Source organism: Bufo bufo, chromosome 5 (assembly GCF_905171765.1).
Source record: "Bufo bufo chromosome 5, aBufBuf1.1, whole genome shotgun sequence".
In the NCBI taxonomy this organism is placed as follows: domain Eukaryota; kingdom Metazoa; phylum Chordata; class Amphibia; order Anura; family Bufonidae; genus Bufo; species Bufo bufo.
In genome coordinates, this window is record NC_053393.1 from 51,151,302 (window position 1) to 51,169,451 (window position 18,150).

General features: G+C 45.1%; 1 protein-coding gene across 6 annotated transcripts in view; it reads left to right on the plus strand.

Moving 5' to 3' along the window:
• The window catches only part of OXR1 (oxidation resistance 1), a 118,144-nt gene that overhangs the window by 76,835 nt on the left and 23,159 nt on the right, over nt 1–18,150 (plus strand). For 2 of the 6 annotated variants that reach the window (XM_040433466.1, XM_040433467.1), the window contains exon 10: nt 17,008–17,088. The exons of 2 other annotated variants lie outside the window; for them this stretch is intronic. In XM_040433466.1, the coding sequence (XP_040289400.1) occupies nt 17,008–17,088 (81 nt within the window). Of the gene's footprint in view, nt 1–162; nt 349–17,007; nt 17,089–18,150 lie in introns of those variants that run through there. 2 more of the 6 variants (XM_040433471.1, XM_040433472.1) reach the window with 2 other exon arrangements.

An 18,150-nucleotide genomic window follows, 5' to 3' on the forward strand; every position in this document is an offset into this window, starting at 1 on the left:
GCTGCGACCCCCGGCTTACGCTGGGGCACTGTCCCTTTAACATAACACACACTCTCATTTTCCTGAGTCATCTGCACTCCAACCAAACTCTGCTTAGACCCAGCCCTTTAAGGCCAGGCTGCATTCCTACTGGCTGCCGCGCCTGTCAGTCAGAGGCTTGCAGCCCTGTCGTTACTGTGTCACAGCAGAGCTGTGTGTGTGTGCATGCAGAGAGAGCTGATGGAGGAGCGAGAGCATGTGCGGCCACGGCTCTGATGTCAATAATTAATCGCTGGAAGGGAAATGTCTCGGTTTTGGTATGGCAAGAAATCACGGAAGCACCAGGCGGCGAATCACAAGTACTCTCTGGTAAATGTGCAGGCGGCTCCTGCTTCCTGGTGTTGGGCTGAACAGCTGCAGGCTGTGGATGGAAAAGTTTTGCTTCATTTCTGTTTCTAAGCAAAGACGCTTTATGTAAAGTGACGGCGGCAGGTTCTGAATGGGCTACGCGGTTCTGACGACTCGGAGGAACCGGAGACCTGTCAGTTTTTGTGAGCGAGTATGTTTGTGTGCAGTGCCGTACGTAGTCACGTTTCAGGCCATGATAATTGCATTTTTGGCATTTTTTATTTTTATTTTTTAAATTTCATCCGAACTCTCAAGTAGTTGCGTTTGCACAAAGATCTGGGGCAGTGTTACTGTATGTACGGAGAAGGGGGGTGTACTTAGCGTCATGGCGGGCAATTTTGTGATGTGTGCCCGAAGAATTTGAGACATTAGGCGGAGTCAGGTTGTCCAATCTGTGTGCTAGTGCAGTTGCTGCAGATAAGTGCGCTTCTCCTCTTTAGGCCACCTGCTCGTGAGTTGGGGGTGAACGCATACGATCCGCGCGAACTTCCCTGCGGATTTATATGCACTTCTGCAGCAAAATCTGCAATTTCTAATTGCAGATTTTGGCGCGGATTAGATGCGGTTTCGCATCAGATCTCGCCCTTTCATTGAAAAGGGTGAAATCCGCAGCTCAGACCGCAAACGTGATTGGCATGCTGCATATTTAGAAATCCGCACGGCAAGTCAATTTCCGGACGAAAAAAAAACTGCAAAGTTTTGAAATTTGTGTAATCTCATAAACGTTTGCTGGTACGCTGCGGTTTTCTGTACGGGAAACTGCGCTTATTCCACGTGTGTAGGCGGCCTTATGTTATGAGAGGAATTGGACCTTTTAGGGTACAGCCGCAAGTAGTGGAAACGCCGCGGGTTTTCGGAAAATTTGCACCTTCCAACAGCGGCAAAATAGATGAAATTATTTAAATGAGTTTTATCTACGTGCTGCATAAAAAATCTGCACGTAAATTGACCTGTGGGGGGGTGGATGTTGAATTAGGCCTCGTTCACATTTTCCTGTCCGTTTGACATCCATGAAAAATTCATGTTTCATCCGTGAAGATGTCTCCAAAGCCTTATTCACCCGTCCGTGTAGGATCCGTGATGGAGATGAGCGAATTGCATGTTATGAAATTAGTTCACCGCTTCGTTTGGTGGTAAAAGCAGAATTGCGTTATGGATTCCGTTACCACGAACCATAACGCAATCCTATAACTGCATACCTTAAGAGGCATTGCGTTATTCATTCCGTTATAATAGAATTCTATGGGATGCATAATGGATCCGTCCCGTTTCCGTTATGCAGGAGAGGACTCCCCTGCATAAAGGAAACGGGACGGATCCGTTTTGCAGCCCATAGACTTCTATTATAACTGAATGAATAACGGAACGCCTCTTAAGGTATGCAGTTATAGAATGGCGTTATGGTCTGTAGTAACGGAATCCATAACGCAATTCTGCTTTTACCACCAAACGAAGCGTGAAAGAATTTCAAAATATGAAATTCGCTCATCTCTAATCAGCGATTCTGAGCCAAAACCAAGATCAGAGCCTCCACAGACATAAGGTCTAAGGGAAAGATCTGCACCTGTTTTGTGTTTAGAGCCGCACCCGGTTTTGGCTCAAAATCACTGACCAAACACTGACGTGTGAATGAGGCTTAAATTAGGGTTCCTCAACTCCAGTCCTCAGGGCCCAGCTACCGGTCATAATTTGAGAAGGTCCCACAGAATGAACACCTGTGTTAGGTCCTGATGCACTGACATGGATTATATCGCCTGTTCAATACTAAGGAAATCCTGAAAACACGACCGGCAGGGGGTCCCGAGGACTGGAGTTGAGGAACACTGCAAATGATCCGTGTTTGGTCTGTGTGTGTGTGTGTGTGTGTGTGTGTGTGTGTTTTGCCCACTGTACGACATCCATATTTCATGGACATGGCTGAAAATTAATTTCCAGAGCATCTCATACCACTGGTCCGTGAAAACCTAAATACGGATGCCATCAGTTTTGCGTCAGTAGTTCTTCATGGACCCATAGACTTCAGTGAGCTTGTTTTAGGCCGCATCACGGACCAAAGTAGTGCGTGACTACTGATGTGTGAGCACGGGGACATGTGCTGCCTGTGGCAATGTGCTCTGAAGTGTGAATGAGGCCTTATGCCGTGGATTTCCACCCTGGTTTCACCCTTTGCAATTCACAACAAATCCACATCTCGGGCCTCATTTCACATGTAAGTGAATCACAGACGAATGCACACACCACTTATGTTTCCATTGACTTTAATGTCTGTATTCACAGGCCAGTGGTTTTCCACAGATTGTGGGTCTATGGTGACGCCACGGAAGCGTGACTTATTTTCTGTTTCACGCACATAATAATAGTCTATGGGTCCCTGAAAACCATAGACACAACATGGATACCCTCAGTGATTGGTCCGTGGTTTTTACGGATTGTTTCTAAGAGATGCTCTGGAAAATAAAGTTCGGCCCGGCATTGCCTGTAGAATACAGATGACACACGGACCAAACACGGATACGTCACAGACCTCTTCATGGATGAAAGCAAAAAACAAACCACTCTGCAAACACAAATAATAAAGTAAATACAATCGTGCCATACTCGCTATAGAAAATGTAAAATGCTAATGCTGCGTTATAAATGTGAGATTCTTGGCAGATACATTTTGTACAGAATTATTTGTGCCCGTCTGCCGGCGTCAAGGCGATCTCATTAAGACGGGAACCTAACACTAAATACCACATTTACTAGTGCCATACCGGCCTCCATTACATTCAGGGAAGAAGTAGACTGAGCCCACTCTGTATTCCACCTCTCCTGATGCCAAATGGCCTCCGATACATACAGGGAGAGCCGGCTACAGCTTTATATTCGCACTAATTAAAATCGGGGAACTTGCATTCTCTGTACAAAATGGAGGCCAGTATGTCTGTAACAATGTTATTGTTGATATTTACTGGCGGTTTATATGTGTATATATAGTATCGGACGCGCTCCATTGATCAGTGACTGACGAGCACCCAGAAGGTTACACACAACTCCCCTTTATTGACGTTCTCCATGATCCGTGACCCACGGCCCGCGTCATCCCTTTACTTGGTAATTGTAGGTCTTCAGAGGGCGAGCGAGAAATGGAGAGGTTCTGTTTTGTAGTTCAATGAATATTTAGGGCTCCTTCACACGAGCGGATGCCGTGCGAGTAATCTGCTGCGTGAAAGAGAGCCAAGCCCCACTCCGGACCGCAGCGACACGGAGCAGTAACATGACTGATGACCTTTTTACTACAAAATCACGGTGACCACTTTATCTCACTGATCAGAGAGGCACGAAGCATTGTCAGTCATGTTACTGCTCCGGGTCTCTGCTGTCCGGAGCGGGGCTTGGCTGTCATTCACGCAGCGAATTACCCGCACGGCATCCGCTCGTGTGAAGGAGCCCTTAGGGTACTGACACCTGTAGCAGCTATGGAGGCGGCAAAGATGGAGCGGACGTCGGTTTTACTGCAAATCAGCGCCTTTTTGGTTATCGTTCCAATTTTTTTTATGCAGGTAAACGGGTAACTTTTATTTGAATATCTCGCTCCCATCCGGTAAAACCGTGTGCATCACTGGCTCACTGACAATGCTGAGGATACAGCGATTTTCATTTTTTGTTTGTGCTTTTTTTTTAACTTTATATTGCCGTAGCCATAACTTCTTATTTTTCTGTTCGCATAGATATAGAAGGGTTTTTTTGCAGGAAAAGTTGCACTTTCCATTAGCATCATTTATTACGACAAATACAAAATATTACAATTGGCGTGGAACTGGAAAAAAAAAACGCAATTGCACAATACTTTCATGGGTTTCGTTTTTATGGCGTTCCCTATGTGGTAAAACTGATCTCTTGCCTTCATTCTCTTCATCCAGCCATACTACATTTATATAGGTTTTTTTGTCTGTGTTTTACTACTTAAAAATTGTTGTTGTTTTTTTAATAGAGTTTATAAGTCTACAATGCTGTTTGAGGGCTCATTGTTTGCAAGGTGATATTTATTATAATTTTTTTTATTAATGCCATTTTGGAGTGTGTATGACACAGCCCGAGGGAGATGTTTGAGCCTCAGAAGTAGAAACGCTCCTAGGGAAAGGCCTCTCAGATATCATGGTCACCTCTGACCACGGCATTTGTGGGGTTAAATGTCTGTAATCTGCATTATTGCCGATCACAGACATTGCTTTCGGGTGTCACAGCGGACACTTTGGAGCGGGAGCCATCTTTTAATGAGACTATGACGCCATACATATACGACACAAGGGGTTAAGGGGATGTGTAGGGGTTTAATATTGATGTCCGTTTTGCGGACAAGAATAGGCCTTTCTATTGTGGGTGGCCCGTTCCGTTCTGTAAATTTTGGACCCTAAAACACGGCGCGGTTTTGTGCATGGGCTCTAAGGGTGAATTCACACACAGACACGCGTGGCAGATTTATTCATCTGAATGGGGCTTGCGCACATCCATGTACGCACTGCCGAAACAACCTCATTCAGAACTGATTTGCAGTCGTAGAAGTTTTTGCATTGAGTCTTGACTCTGGTGAATCCAGCCTGAGGCCTCGTGCTCACGGCCTTATCAGATTTTCCATCTGCAAAAAACAGAGCCTTGAAAAGCTGATATGGTTAACCCCACTAACTGATGGGTCAGTGCACTATGAACGTGACCTAACGGCACAGACGAGAGAAATATGGCCATGTGAATGAGGCCTAAGACTGGGATCCCATGCAGTGTTTGCGGCAGTTTTCATGATTGTTTTTATGCGGTTTTTCAGGCCAAACCGTCAGCGTGTTGTCTATGCTTTTTCCTTTTGTTTGGATCCACTCCTGGCTTTGGCTCGTGTGAGTAAAGTTTCTGTACATACTGGTTGTATTGGTTGATCATTAATACCATTTATAATAGGGGTTTTCTCAGGAAACTGCCTGCTGTACGGAAATGTGCAAAGTATTATAGATATAGGAAACAAAGCATCGCACCGTGCTGATCCAAAGGCCACCCGTGTATTACAAAGACAACCTAGTGCTCCCGAGGTAGGTAGAAGTGCTCTCTACAGCAGCTTCAAAACTATGGGGCAGATTTACTAATCCCATAGATGGCGTAACTTTCCAGGCTGTGTAGACCTGCACCAGATTTGTCACCAGGGCTCAGGCTGGATGATAAATGCGGTGCAGGGATAGACACTTTGAGACCAAATATTTACGCCAGAATTATGGTGCAATTTTGGGGCAAAACTGCACAACCTAGGCTACTCCCCCAGTGCTCCAGACTAAAAAAAATATTAAACCTTCTAACCTGAAAAATTTAGGAGCCAAATTTAAAATACATATAATTACGGTATAATAAAAAAAAATATTACATGTCTTAGCTAGTGTTGTCACGATACCAAAATTTTGACCCGATTTGGATACCATAAAGTATTGCGATACTCGATACCGCGTGAAAAAAATAAAACCCCAAAAAAGCCGCGTGCATTCCGCATTTTATGGAACGTCTGGACCATAATGGAACAGTCCGATCCTAATTTTTATCGTGACAAGGTGACAAAAAAATGGCAAATTGCACATTTATTTTTTATTTTTTGTTTTATTTCTGTTACGGCGTTCACCGCATAGGAGATATTTTAATAGTTCGCACTTTTTCGGGTGTGGCGATATGTAATATGTTTATTTTATTGTTTATATATTTTATATGTAAAATTGGGAAATGGGGCGATTTTAAACTTTTAGTATGATGCAGGGGGAGAGAAAAAAGTCCTGGGCGGCACTGCTCGGTGCTGTTACTGCCAAACAAACATCCAGTGAACCTTATATATGCAGTGTGTGTGGTGCTCCGCTCAGGGAAATACAAGATGAAACTTGATTGCAGGTACAAGAAATGACAGGCGGCACTCACCACTGCAGTTAATGCTTCATCAGCTACATCGGCGCTCTGTGATCTGATGTCCACCCCAGCCCTTACTTTGTGTCCATGTGTTTTGGATGAATAAAGAAGCATTTTTACTGCAGTGGTGAGTGCCGCCTGTCATTTCTTGTACCTGCAATTAAACTTTTAGTATTTTGTTGTTGTTGTGTGTGTGTTTTTTTTATTTTATTTTTATTTTAGCCTCCTTAGGGGCTAGAACCTGAGATCTTTTAATCCCTTGTCTATACACCCTAATAGAGCTCTATTAGGGTGAAAAGAATATCACTCTCTCTCCCTGCTGCCCTGTGCATAGTACACACAGCAGCAGGGAGGTTACCATGGCAGGTAACCGATTGGAGCCCCAGGATTACACTGCTGGTGCTCCGATCAGAAGCTGCCACTGCCACCAATGAGGAGGATGGGAGGGGACACTGTGGCCACTGACGCCAATGATTATACTTTATAATACTGGGGTTGGGGGGGGGCGCACTGAGCTACCAATGAATATAGTTTATGCCTGAATACAAAACGCAGGCTGCTGGTGCTGGCCTTATCCCATACCCAGCCTCTATGACTGCGCGCTGCGATCCGCCGCAATTAACCCCTCAGGTGCCACACCTGAGGGTTAATTGCAGCGGATTGCAGCACGCAGTCATAGAGGCTGGGTATGGGATATGGCCGGCACCCGCAGCCTGCGTTTTGTATTCAGGCATAAACTATATTCCTTGGTGGCTCAGTGGCCACAGCCCCTCCCCTGCTATCAGTCCATTGGAGCCCTGTCCCCCTTTTCGATCAAGACAGAAAAAGTTGAAGTGCTACATGCGCTCAATTGCACTAATTGGCCCCACTTTTTAGACAGATTCTGGGCGCAGACACATTGGTAAATTTGGGTCTACATTTATAGGATCTGGGTATGGAGGTGGAGATATTCCGATCGCAGACCCATTGTGAGAAGACGAGTCACAGGAAGACAGTATTGCGGTATTTCCTTTTTGAAGTTTCAGTAGATGAATCCTCAGGTTCACCGTGCAGTAAGGCTAGGTTCACTTCTGTGTTGGGAGCCTCCGGCGCAATTCACGCCAAACAAAAGTGATGAAAAAATTTGCACAAATGACCCCATGATAAAAGCTCAACTGGGACGACAGTGAAGTCATTTTGGACCATTGGGCGCTGTGGTCAGTCATCTGATGGATCCAACACCTTCTTCTCATTCTCTTTGCTCTGATCTTCTTCACTGTTGATTTGTCTGTTTAAATAAAATAACAATTCAGGAGTGCTTTTGTTAGAACTTCGCACTGTGCAGTTCCTCTGTTATTCCTCCTAGATGTTATTGTCATGTCAATGGGACCTGTCCCTACACAGTCTAAGGCTACATGCACACGACCGTGCTGTTTTTTTGCGGTCTGCAAACCGTGGATCCGCAAAAAACGGAAGCCACCCGTGTGCCTTCCGCAATTTGCGGAACGGGTGGCCGTCAATATAAATGCCTATTCTTGTCCGCAAAGCGCGGACAAGAATAGGACATGTTATATTTTTTTTTAGCGGGCCGCCGAACGGAACAACGGATGCGGACAGCACACAGAGTGCTGTCCGCATCTTTTGCGGCCCCATTGACGTGAATGGGTCCACATCCGAGCCGCCTTGGCAGCTCGGATGCGGACCCAAACAACGGTCGTGTGCATGAGGCCTTAGCCTGTCCCGTCTGTTCTGACGGTGTCGGGTTGTGTAGGAAAATGCTCAGAATTTCCAGGAGGAGTAACAGAGGGACTTCACAACACTGAGGTCTAAGAGAAGGTGCCCCAGAATTATTATTTTACGAGGAATGCAAGGATTGATTAAAACAGACCCGTCAGCAGAGCTAAGAGGTCCTGTCTAAATAGAAGTATGGGGCGTAACTAACGGGAAGACCGTAGTGGCAGCCATCTTTGCTACGTGGCTCAGCAGTGTATCTAGCAGGGGGTAGCATTGGACCTGCAAGGTCCTAGCAATAAGCATATTAGGAGTAGGTTGCTATGGGCAAGAGCTTCACTTGCGCTAGGTTTGATTTCCCGCACTGTTGCTATGATGGCGGCTCCGCGCGAGACGTTTATTTTAGAAACCCTTCAAAATGATGAGTGAATGTGAAATGTGTCAGTTTTCCTGCAGTCACCATAGCAGGTTTTAGAAACGCCTGTATCTTGAATTTCTTGAGGATTCCTCTAAGGAGCCGGCTGCATTCTCTTCTATATTTATGCGGTTGCCCAACTCTCCAGCCATTAATTAAAATTCCTTTCTACACCGTCCGCCACCGCCGCCTGGAACAATAGTTCATCTGCTGTACATAGGAAGCTCTGTGGACAGAGGCCTCCTTCCTGTGGTGTCTATTCTCAGAACATGCATCACCTTTGTACATGTCTGCATGATACGTATGTACCCTGCGTATGGCCCCTTAGCGGAAGAAAGCCTTTTTTCTTTTCACTTGATTTGCTTAGAAAGTTGCAAAACTGCTTATGCCATGATTGATGTAAAATATGAAAATCAGAAATCGTATAGTACATGACAATCTTTCTAAGGTTACTTTCACACTGGCGGTGGCCTTTTCCGGCGGTCGTTCCCCCTCTGGGTCCATGTGAGGTACAGGGCTGGTTCTAGCTTTGTCAGGCTACTTTCACACTGGTGGTAGCCTTTTACGGCAGGCTGTTCCAGCAGGGGAACAGCCTGCTGGATCCGTGCTACCGCAAGTCCACCGGGCTGGAGGTCCGGCCTCAGCATGGCAAACCTGCTGAGAGGCGGCCGGAAAATTTTTTTTTTTTACATGTTTGACCTCCTGCCCGCCCCCATTATACTGAATAGGACCGGAGCGAACTTCCACCAGCACAGTGGACTTGCAGTAGCACGGATCCGCCAATGTGAAAGTAACCTAACAAAGCTAGAACCAGCCCTGTACCTCACATGGATCCAGAGATCTCCACATTCATTGCTCTGCTAGATTTATATCAAGCTGGCAGCTCAAGGGGAGTCTCCTTTCTGCTGCAGCTCAGTGGGCGTATCTCAGCTCTCCCTATCACAGCTCAGTGGGCGTGTCTCAGCTCTCCCTATCACAGCTCAGGGGCGTGTCTCAGCTCTCCCTATCACAGCTCAGTGTGCGTGTCTCAGCTCTCCCTATCACAGCTCAGTGTGCGTGTCTCAGCTCTCCCTATCACAGCTCAGGGGCGTGTCTCAGCTCTCCCTATCACAGCTCAGGAGGCGTGTCCATGCTCTCCCTATCACCGCTCAGGAGGCAGTTGAAGATTGAAACTGAGCATGTGCGGCCTTCTCAGTGAGCAGGACAAAGAAACAAGAAGAAGAACAAACAGCAGGTGGCGCTATACAGATACATTTTATTGAATAACTCAGTGGCTATACTAAATTTGTATTTGCATTCAATTACAAAAGTATTCAGATCCAGGTGCTGGTTTGAAAACTTTTTAGAATATTTTTTGTGCGACAACCCTGTTAATTGTCAAATGACATGGGACACATTTGGCTGCCTGCATAGTACTTCCTATATGTTATATAAATATAGTGATGAACAATCCACTGCATAATTGCAATATTGCAGAATTTCTTCTGGCCGGGAATATTGACGGTATTGGCCGATCAGAATCCCGGATCCGTATCTACCCTCCCCCACGTAGATACCGATCTATTCCAATTTTGCTGGATTCTAGTATTGGTGTTGCATACAGTGATGGTTCCAAGTTTGACATTTTCATTTTCAGGTTACGTTTTTCTTTGACAGATACATTATACTTGTATAAATGTGTTTTCTAACCTCACCCATCCAAATGTGTTTTATTTTGCAGGTTCTGCATGCTATTTTTTTGTCTCTGTCATCACTCTTCCCCTTTGCGTCTCAATGTACATTTCATTTCAAGTTCCTCTAAATTAACCTATGCAATGCCGTATAGGTTGTTTGGGATCTAAAGGGAGAGGGTAGGACAAGAGGCTCGAGTAAAGATACTTTTCCTGATCCGTCTCTCATCTGCTGGGGAAAAGTTGGGAGCTCCCCACAAACATTAGACTGTCCACCGAATCTGCCATTCATGACAGGTTCAGCCGAGAATACGCTAATGTGTATGGGGCCCTTAAAAGCTATGTACATCTTTGGTGGCAATTTTTTATTATTGCATTGTACTCATTTTGAGCTAAAAATCTTTTTTTCACTTAGTATTTATTAATGATGAGCTATTTTCCCTGCGCAGCTTTGAGTTTATCTACTAGCAGGATCTGTATTTTCTCTCTGCTCCGTCAGGCAGGGAGCTGACGGGCTCCTCGTCTCTGATCTCTGACCTTATTAAAAACTCATTAAAGCTCAATCTGTTAAGAATGTGGCTTAAATAAGTGTTTGACCTTTTAGTAATTTCGAGATGAGGGTTATTAGATGACCGACGCAGAGTAAAGAGTGAAAGTACCAGTCACACAGCTAGAAAAACAGTTAACCCTTTGTGACAGAACGGTTCAACATTTTTAATAAAGACCAATTGACAAAATGATTATTAGCCCAAAATGAGTAAAATGCAATCATAACAAAAAGTTGTCCCCAAAGGTGTACATGGCCTTTAAGTCACTGACTCACTAGCTGTAACATCCGTGACCCTCTCTTTACTGGTGTGGCCCACGGTCTGAGATCATGGGGACGGTACTGTGTATCCACATACTCATTGTGTCCATACCCTCTTCCCCCTTAGGTGTTATTAGGCTACCACTTGGAATGTCTCCTCCTTGGAGCTGCCTTGCATGTGGGTTTCATCAGTAGTTTGTAGCCATGTTGCTGGGATTTGCACTCTTCACCTTTCATTCCATTAAATACCTGTTTGTGAATGAGCCGTGTAGCTGGAGTCGAAGGGTCTGTCCTTGTGTCTTCACGCTGATTTATCCTCTCTGTTGGATTTCCTCACCTTTACCTTAGGCCTCTTTCACACTACCGTTTTTTTCTTCCGTTTTGCGGTCTTTTTTTTGCGGTCCGTATACGGAACCATTCATTTCAATGGGTCCGCAAAAAAACGGAATGTGTTCCGTATGCATTCCGTTTCCGTTCCGTGGAAAGATAGAACATGTCCTATGTTTGTCCGCAAATCACGGTCCGTGGCTCCATTAAAGTCAATGGGTCCGCAAAAAAAACGGAACACATACGGAAATGCATCCGTATGTCTTCCGTTTCCGTTCCGTTTTTTTTTTGAACCATCTATTGAAAATGTTATGGCCAGCCCAATTTTTTCACTGTAATTACTGTATACTGTATATGCCATACGGAAAAATGGAACGGAAACGCAACGGAAACGGAAAAACGGATCCGTGAAAAACGGAACGCAAAACACTGAAATGGACATACTGTAGTGTGAAAGAGGCCTTAGAAGGAGGCCTCGGTATAGCCATAGGCTCCCTGTAAAGGAAAGCTGTCACATGGATGATCACTAATAAAGTAAAACTATTCCCATGGAGCACATAACACCTCCTTCCCTGATGTACCTTTCATTTGGCCTTTCTTGTTTTCTATCTTGTGAAAATCAGGTTTGCAGAGAAATCTTGTGCAGGTGCAGTACCGAAGACCTGCGTACATGGTACATCAGGGAAGGAGGTGTTATGTTCTCCATGGGATTAGTTTTACTTTATTAGTCATCATCAACGTGACCGCTTTCCTTTAAGAAATACTGCTATAAGGCTAGTCTCACACTAGCGGCAGGGGAGTCATGTTGGGTGCCTCTCGCCGTGCTGCCGCCGGAACTCCGCCCCCCACCCCCATTATAGTCAGTGGGGACTGAGCGGTAGTCCGGGGGCACACGTGAACTAGCAGCAGGACGGATCCGATAGGCTGTTCGCCTGCCGGACTCCCCTGCCGCTAATGTGAGAGTACCCTAATTTTAAAGGTTATCAACACCTTCCGCTGCATTATTTATTTATTTATTTATTTATTTTTTTAATAGTTGTGCTTTGCTCATTTTTGGCTAAAATATTTTTTCCCATTTGATCTCTATTAAAAAAAACAAAAAAAAAACTGTTTTTGTCCTACAGGGTTCAATTAAGCCTAGCTGCAGAGTATTAGTTTCAGTTCTAGGGCTCATGCACACGAACACGCGCTCTGGCCGTTCCATGCGCTGGGGACTGCTATTTGCAGTCCCCAATGCACAGGCACCATCTGTGCGGTTGCCGTAGACAGATCCAGACCCATCCAACTTGAATAGTTCCGGAGGCACAGGCGAGAAACCCCACGGGCCTCAATACGAGCATGAGCCCTTACACAGAGTCCTGTCATGTTGCTGTTCTGACAGCTCTGTGTACTCCTCATCTCTGAACTCCTGACATACACTCATTATAGTTTTAAATTCTTATTAAACCTAACAATAAGGCTTAAATGAGTGTTTGAGATGTCAGGAGATCAGAGATAAGAGGTACACACAGAGCCATCAGAACAGCAACCTGAAACTACTGAAATGTACTCTTCAGGTAGCATGAGATTTAACCCTTTGGACAAAAACTGGTGAACCTTTTTAAGATCAACTGAGAAAATGATTTTAGCCCAAAATAATAAGTATGGTACCTTTTTTTTTATGTTTTATAATAAAAGCAACATCAAAATGCAGGGCACTTTGATTTCTCTATAACATGCTGTCTGCAAATTCCTCTGCATTTTGTGGTGACCGATTCCCTTTAAAATGCAAACACTTATAGGTTCTTCTGGACATTTCCAGGTAAATTTTTTATGATTGCATTTTACTTGTTTTGGGTTAAAAATATTTTATTGAAAATGTTCAGCTGTTTCTGAGATACAAGGTTAAAATCCAGGCTGTCTGGTATGAGTGTCTGTCTGTCTGTTCTTTATGCGCTACCAAACGACTGGACCAATCTTCACCAAATTTGGCGCACAAGGATATCCGGTTTCCGGAAAGGTTTTAGACCTAGGACGTACCGTTCCTGAGATATTCCCAAAAAAATGACCTGCATTAGCCAATACAAGCCTGCAAGTCTTTCTCTTCATATCATATCCCAACTGCCATGCACACGGTCACATGTCCCTTATCAGCCAATAGAAGCTCTCAGGCCCTTAGTCTCAACATACACACAGTTTTACTCCAGGTTTCCATAACAATCCAGCTATTTTTTTTCACTCCGCTTTAGTCTAGGGCTACACAACGACAATAAGTCGCACAACTACACTGCTACATAGATACATCTTGGATGGATTTTTTTGCGACTGTTGCTTCGCAGTTGCAGCATGTCACAGTGCGACACCATAGCCTATCATTATAAAAGTTGTTGAGACAAAATGTCGAGCGACACATGTCGTGTAGCACTAGCATTTAAGGGACAGGGCGCTGTGGAGGTCCCTGGGTCCCTGTTACACGGGCGGGCACTGTGGAGGTCCCTGTTAAAGGGGCGGGGCACTGTGGGGGGGTGGAGTTCACTCTTAAAGGGGTGGGGTGCTGTAGATGTCACTGTTATGGGGGATACTGTCGATTATCTTTTAACGACGCACAGAAACATTAGATGAAATATGCCCGTGGAAAGCCAGGTCCTTCTGCTAGTATGTATGTGTGTGTGTATATACACTGCTCAAAAAAATAAAGGGAACACAAAAATAACACATCCTAGATCTGAGTTAATTAAATATTATTCTGAAATACTTTGTTCTTTACATAGTTGAATGTGCTGACAACAAAATCACACAAAAAAAAAATATGGAAATCAAATTTTTTAACCCATGGAGGTCTGGATTTGGAGTCACCCTCAAAATTAAAGTGGAAAAACACACTACAGGCTGATCCAACTTTGATGTAATGTCCTTAAAACAAGTCAAAATGAGGCTCAGTAGTGTGTGTGGCCTCCACGTGCCTGTATGACCTCCCTAGAACACCTGTGCATGCTCCTGATGAGGTGGCGGACGGTCTCCTGAGGGATCTCCTCCCAGACCTGGACTAAAGCATCTGCCAACTCCTGGACAGTCTGTGGTGCAACGTGACGTTGGTGGATAGAGCGAGACGTGATGTCCCAGATGTGCTCAATTGGATTCAGGTCTGGGGAACGGGCGGGCCAGTCCATAGCATCAATGCCTTCGTCTTGCAGGAACTGCTGACACACTCCAGCCACATGAGGTCTAGCATTGTCTTGCATTAGGAGGAACCCAGGGCCAACTGCACAAGCATATGGTCTCACAAGGGGTCTGAGGATCTCATCTCGGTACCTAATGGCAGTCAGGCTACCTCTGGCGAGCACATGGAGGGCTGTGCGGCCCTCCAAAGAAATGCCACCCCACACCATTACTGACCTAATGCCAAACCGGTCATGGTGGAGGATGTTGCAGGCAGCAGAACGTTCTCCACGGCGTCTCCAGACTCTGCACGTCTGTCACATGTGCTCAGTGTGAACCTGCTTTCATCTGTGAAGAGCACAGGGCGCCAGTGGCGAATTTGCCAATCTTGGTGTTTTCTGGCAAATGCCAAACGTCCTGCACGGTGTTGGGCTGTAAGCACAACCCCCACCTGTGGACACCGGGCCCTCATATCACCCTCATGGAGTCTGTTTCTGACCGTTTGAGCAGACACATGCACATTTGTGGCCTGCTGGAGGTCATTTTGCAGGGCTCTGGCAGTGCTCCTCCTGTTCCTCCTTGCACAAATGCGGAGGTAGCGGTCCTGCTGCTGGGTTGTTGCCCTCCTACGGCCTCCTCCACGTCTCCTGATGTACTGGCCTGTCTCCTGGTAGCGCCTCCATGCTCTGGACACTACGCTGACAGACACAGCAAACCTTCTTGCCACAGCTCGCATTGATGTGCCATCCTGGATAAGCTGCACTACCTGAGCCACTTGTGTGGGTTGTAGATTCCGTCTCATGCTACCACTAGAGTGAAAGCACCGGCAGCATTCAAAAGTGACCAAAACATCAGCCAGGTAGCATAGGAACTGAGAAGTGGTCAGGTCACCACCTGCAGAACCACTCCTTTATTGGGGGTGTCTTGCTAATTGCCTATAATTTCCACCTGTTGTCGATCCCATTTGCACAACAGCATGTGAAATTGATTGTCACTCAGTGTTGCTTCCTAAGTGGACAGTTTGATTTCACAGAAGTATGATTGACTTGGAGTTACATTGTGTTGTTTAAGTGTTCCCTTTATTTTTTTGAGCAGTGTATTATTATTTTTGCTTAATCCCATCATCTGATGGCTCATGTGTAGCCCTTATCGTGATCAACTAATTATAGCTCAATTCTTATCAAACTGATAAGAGTATGGCTTAAATAAGTGTTTGAGGTCAGGAGATCAGCAAAAAGAGCTGCACATGAGCCATCAGATGATGGGATTCAAAGAAAACAGAAACTAACAGCCTGCAGATTTATTTATTTTTTTTTTTTTAAACCCTGTATCTCAGAAATGGCTGAACATTTTTTAATGAAGACATATCGGGGGGGGGGGGGGGAGATTTTTGGCCCAAAATAAATAAAATGCGCTCAAAGGTGCCCATAGACTTTAAAATACTTTAAAATACTTTATAAAAAAAAATTGCAGAATATCTACATCCAGATATAAACCTGAAACATACTCCTAATTTACCTCCAGGAAAGCCCCAGCCAGCCGCAGGTATCCCATGAGTAACAATTTAAACTTTAAGGATGCTTTCAGCCAAATGGATAACAGGATCTTGTAAGATTCTCCAGCATCGGGATTGGATCAGCCCAGTAATCTGTTGTAAGCTTAGTCCAATAGAACCTTTGAAGGTCCAAGTACTGTGCCGTTATCCGGATGCTGAAATGCATCCATTTATTGCCCTCTGCAAGCGGCTGTAAAACATGCCTCAGTTTTCTGTAATACATATAGTTACATTTATCAAAGTGCTTTAAAAATATACACTCTGCATGTGGATTCACTGCTATTAGAGTTGATTTTTATTTTATTTATTTATTTTTTTTTGTTTTTGGGGGGATTAATACTATGACTACTTTCTACCAGAAACAGCGCCACTCCTCTCCAGAGGTTGTGTGTAGTAGAACACCCCAGCTCCATTCACTTCTGTGCAGCTGGACTGCTATGCCAGGCACGACCTGTGGACAGTTGTGGCGCTGTTCTTGGAGGAAAGCAGCCATGGTCTTCTGCTCCTGGATAGTCCCTTTTAAAGGAACCGTTGTACGAAGTGATCCTAGAGCAGGCATGCTCAACCTGCGGCCCTCCAGCTGTTGCAAAGCTACAACGCCCATCATTCCCGGACAGTCTACAGCTTTCAGCCTACAGAAGAGAATGGTGGGAGTTGTAGTTTTACAACAGCTGGAGGGCCGCAGGTTGAGCATCCCTGTTCTAGAGTGATCAACATATGGTAAAGGACGAGCAGCATTTTAAACAGTACCCTACCCCTCCACAAAGTATGTCTGCTATAGTGGAAACGGGTAATTCTCCCATGTGTATACGGCAGAGTCGGATATACAGGTCTGGATATCTTCAGATGCATCTCCCACAGACCTACGAGCGGTGTCGCCTGATACTTACTTTGCATGGTTTGTCACATATTCACGTGTTCTACGCAGTCATAAATGTTTAACCATCTCACACATTTCCCCCCCCCCCCGTTTTTTTTTCTTTTTATGTCTTTGCGCCTTTTTGCCTTTTTCTAACTTCTCTCTTTTGTTCTGTGCCCTTTCCCTGTGCTATCAGTAGAATTATTTTCTTCCTGTCTCCATATTCAGGTAGTATCAGTGGCTGAGTACCACCGCAGGATCGATGCGCTAAATACTGAAGAACTGCGTACTCTCTGCAGACGTCTCAAGGTGCCCTCCTTCAGTAGTTTCCCTATTTCCAGGAAATCCACATTTCTTGTAGTGAGATGTAGGCTTAGTCTACAGATCCCTGGCAGATCTCTCCTCGCCATCCTCATACTGCAGAATAGAAAAGCTAGATTGGTTTAAAAAATATATATATATAGTTCTATGGCTCCGTTCACACCAAAGTACTTATAGCGGAACGGGATTGAAAAGTGTTTTTTTTTTCTTTTTTTCCCCCAGTTAGGTTTCCTGAATCCTAGCAGATCTCTAAATTTACAAAATCTTAATGAATCAAACTGGTCTGTCATGGATCCTCTAATATGAAAGCTATGAGGCCGGTTTAGGCGGAGTCCTAAAGGGGGTCTTTCAACCAACTTTTTATCGTTTATCAACTGAATAGGTGATAAATGCTATTTTCATGGGGTTCGATTTCCTCTCATCGGCACAACCACGGTTAGGGCTCATGCACACAAACATGTCTGTGAGTTTTGTTAGTTCTGTCGTTCCATTCCGCAAAATGTGGCCGGTATCCATGTTTTGTGGATCCGCAAAACATCCAAGAGTTGTGTACGTGAGCCCTCAGGAGGAGTTTGTATGCAGTTGTGGTTGAAGCTGCATGGCACTGCTCCATGCAACTGTACGGGAGTTAAAGGGCATCTGTCAGCAGTTTTGTACCTAGGACACTGGCTGACCTGTTACATGTGCGCTTGGCAGCTGAAAACATCTGTGTTGTGCTGAGAAAAATAATTTTAATATATGCAAATGAGCCTCTAGGAGCAACGGGGGCGTTGCTATTACACCTAAAGGCTCAGCTTTCTCTGCCACTGCTGCACCCTCTGCACTTTGACAGGGCCAGGCAGCAAAAACTTGATCATACCTGGCCCTGTCAATAAAAGTAAAGAGGGAGCTGCAGTTTCAGAGAGACAGCAGAGCCTCTAGGTGTAATGACAACGCCCCCGTTGCTCCTAGAGGCTCATTTGCTTATATTAGAACTTCATTTTTCTCAGCAATTTTTCTCAGCAATGCGAGCACATAGGAACATGGGACTGACACAGATGTGCACTGGGC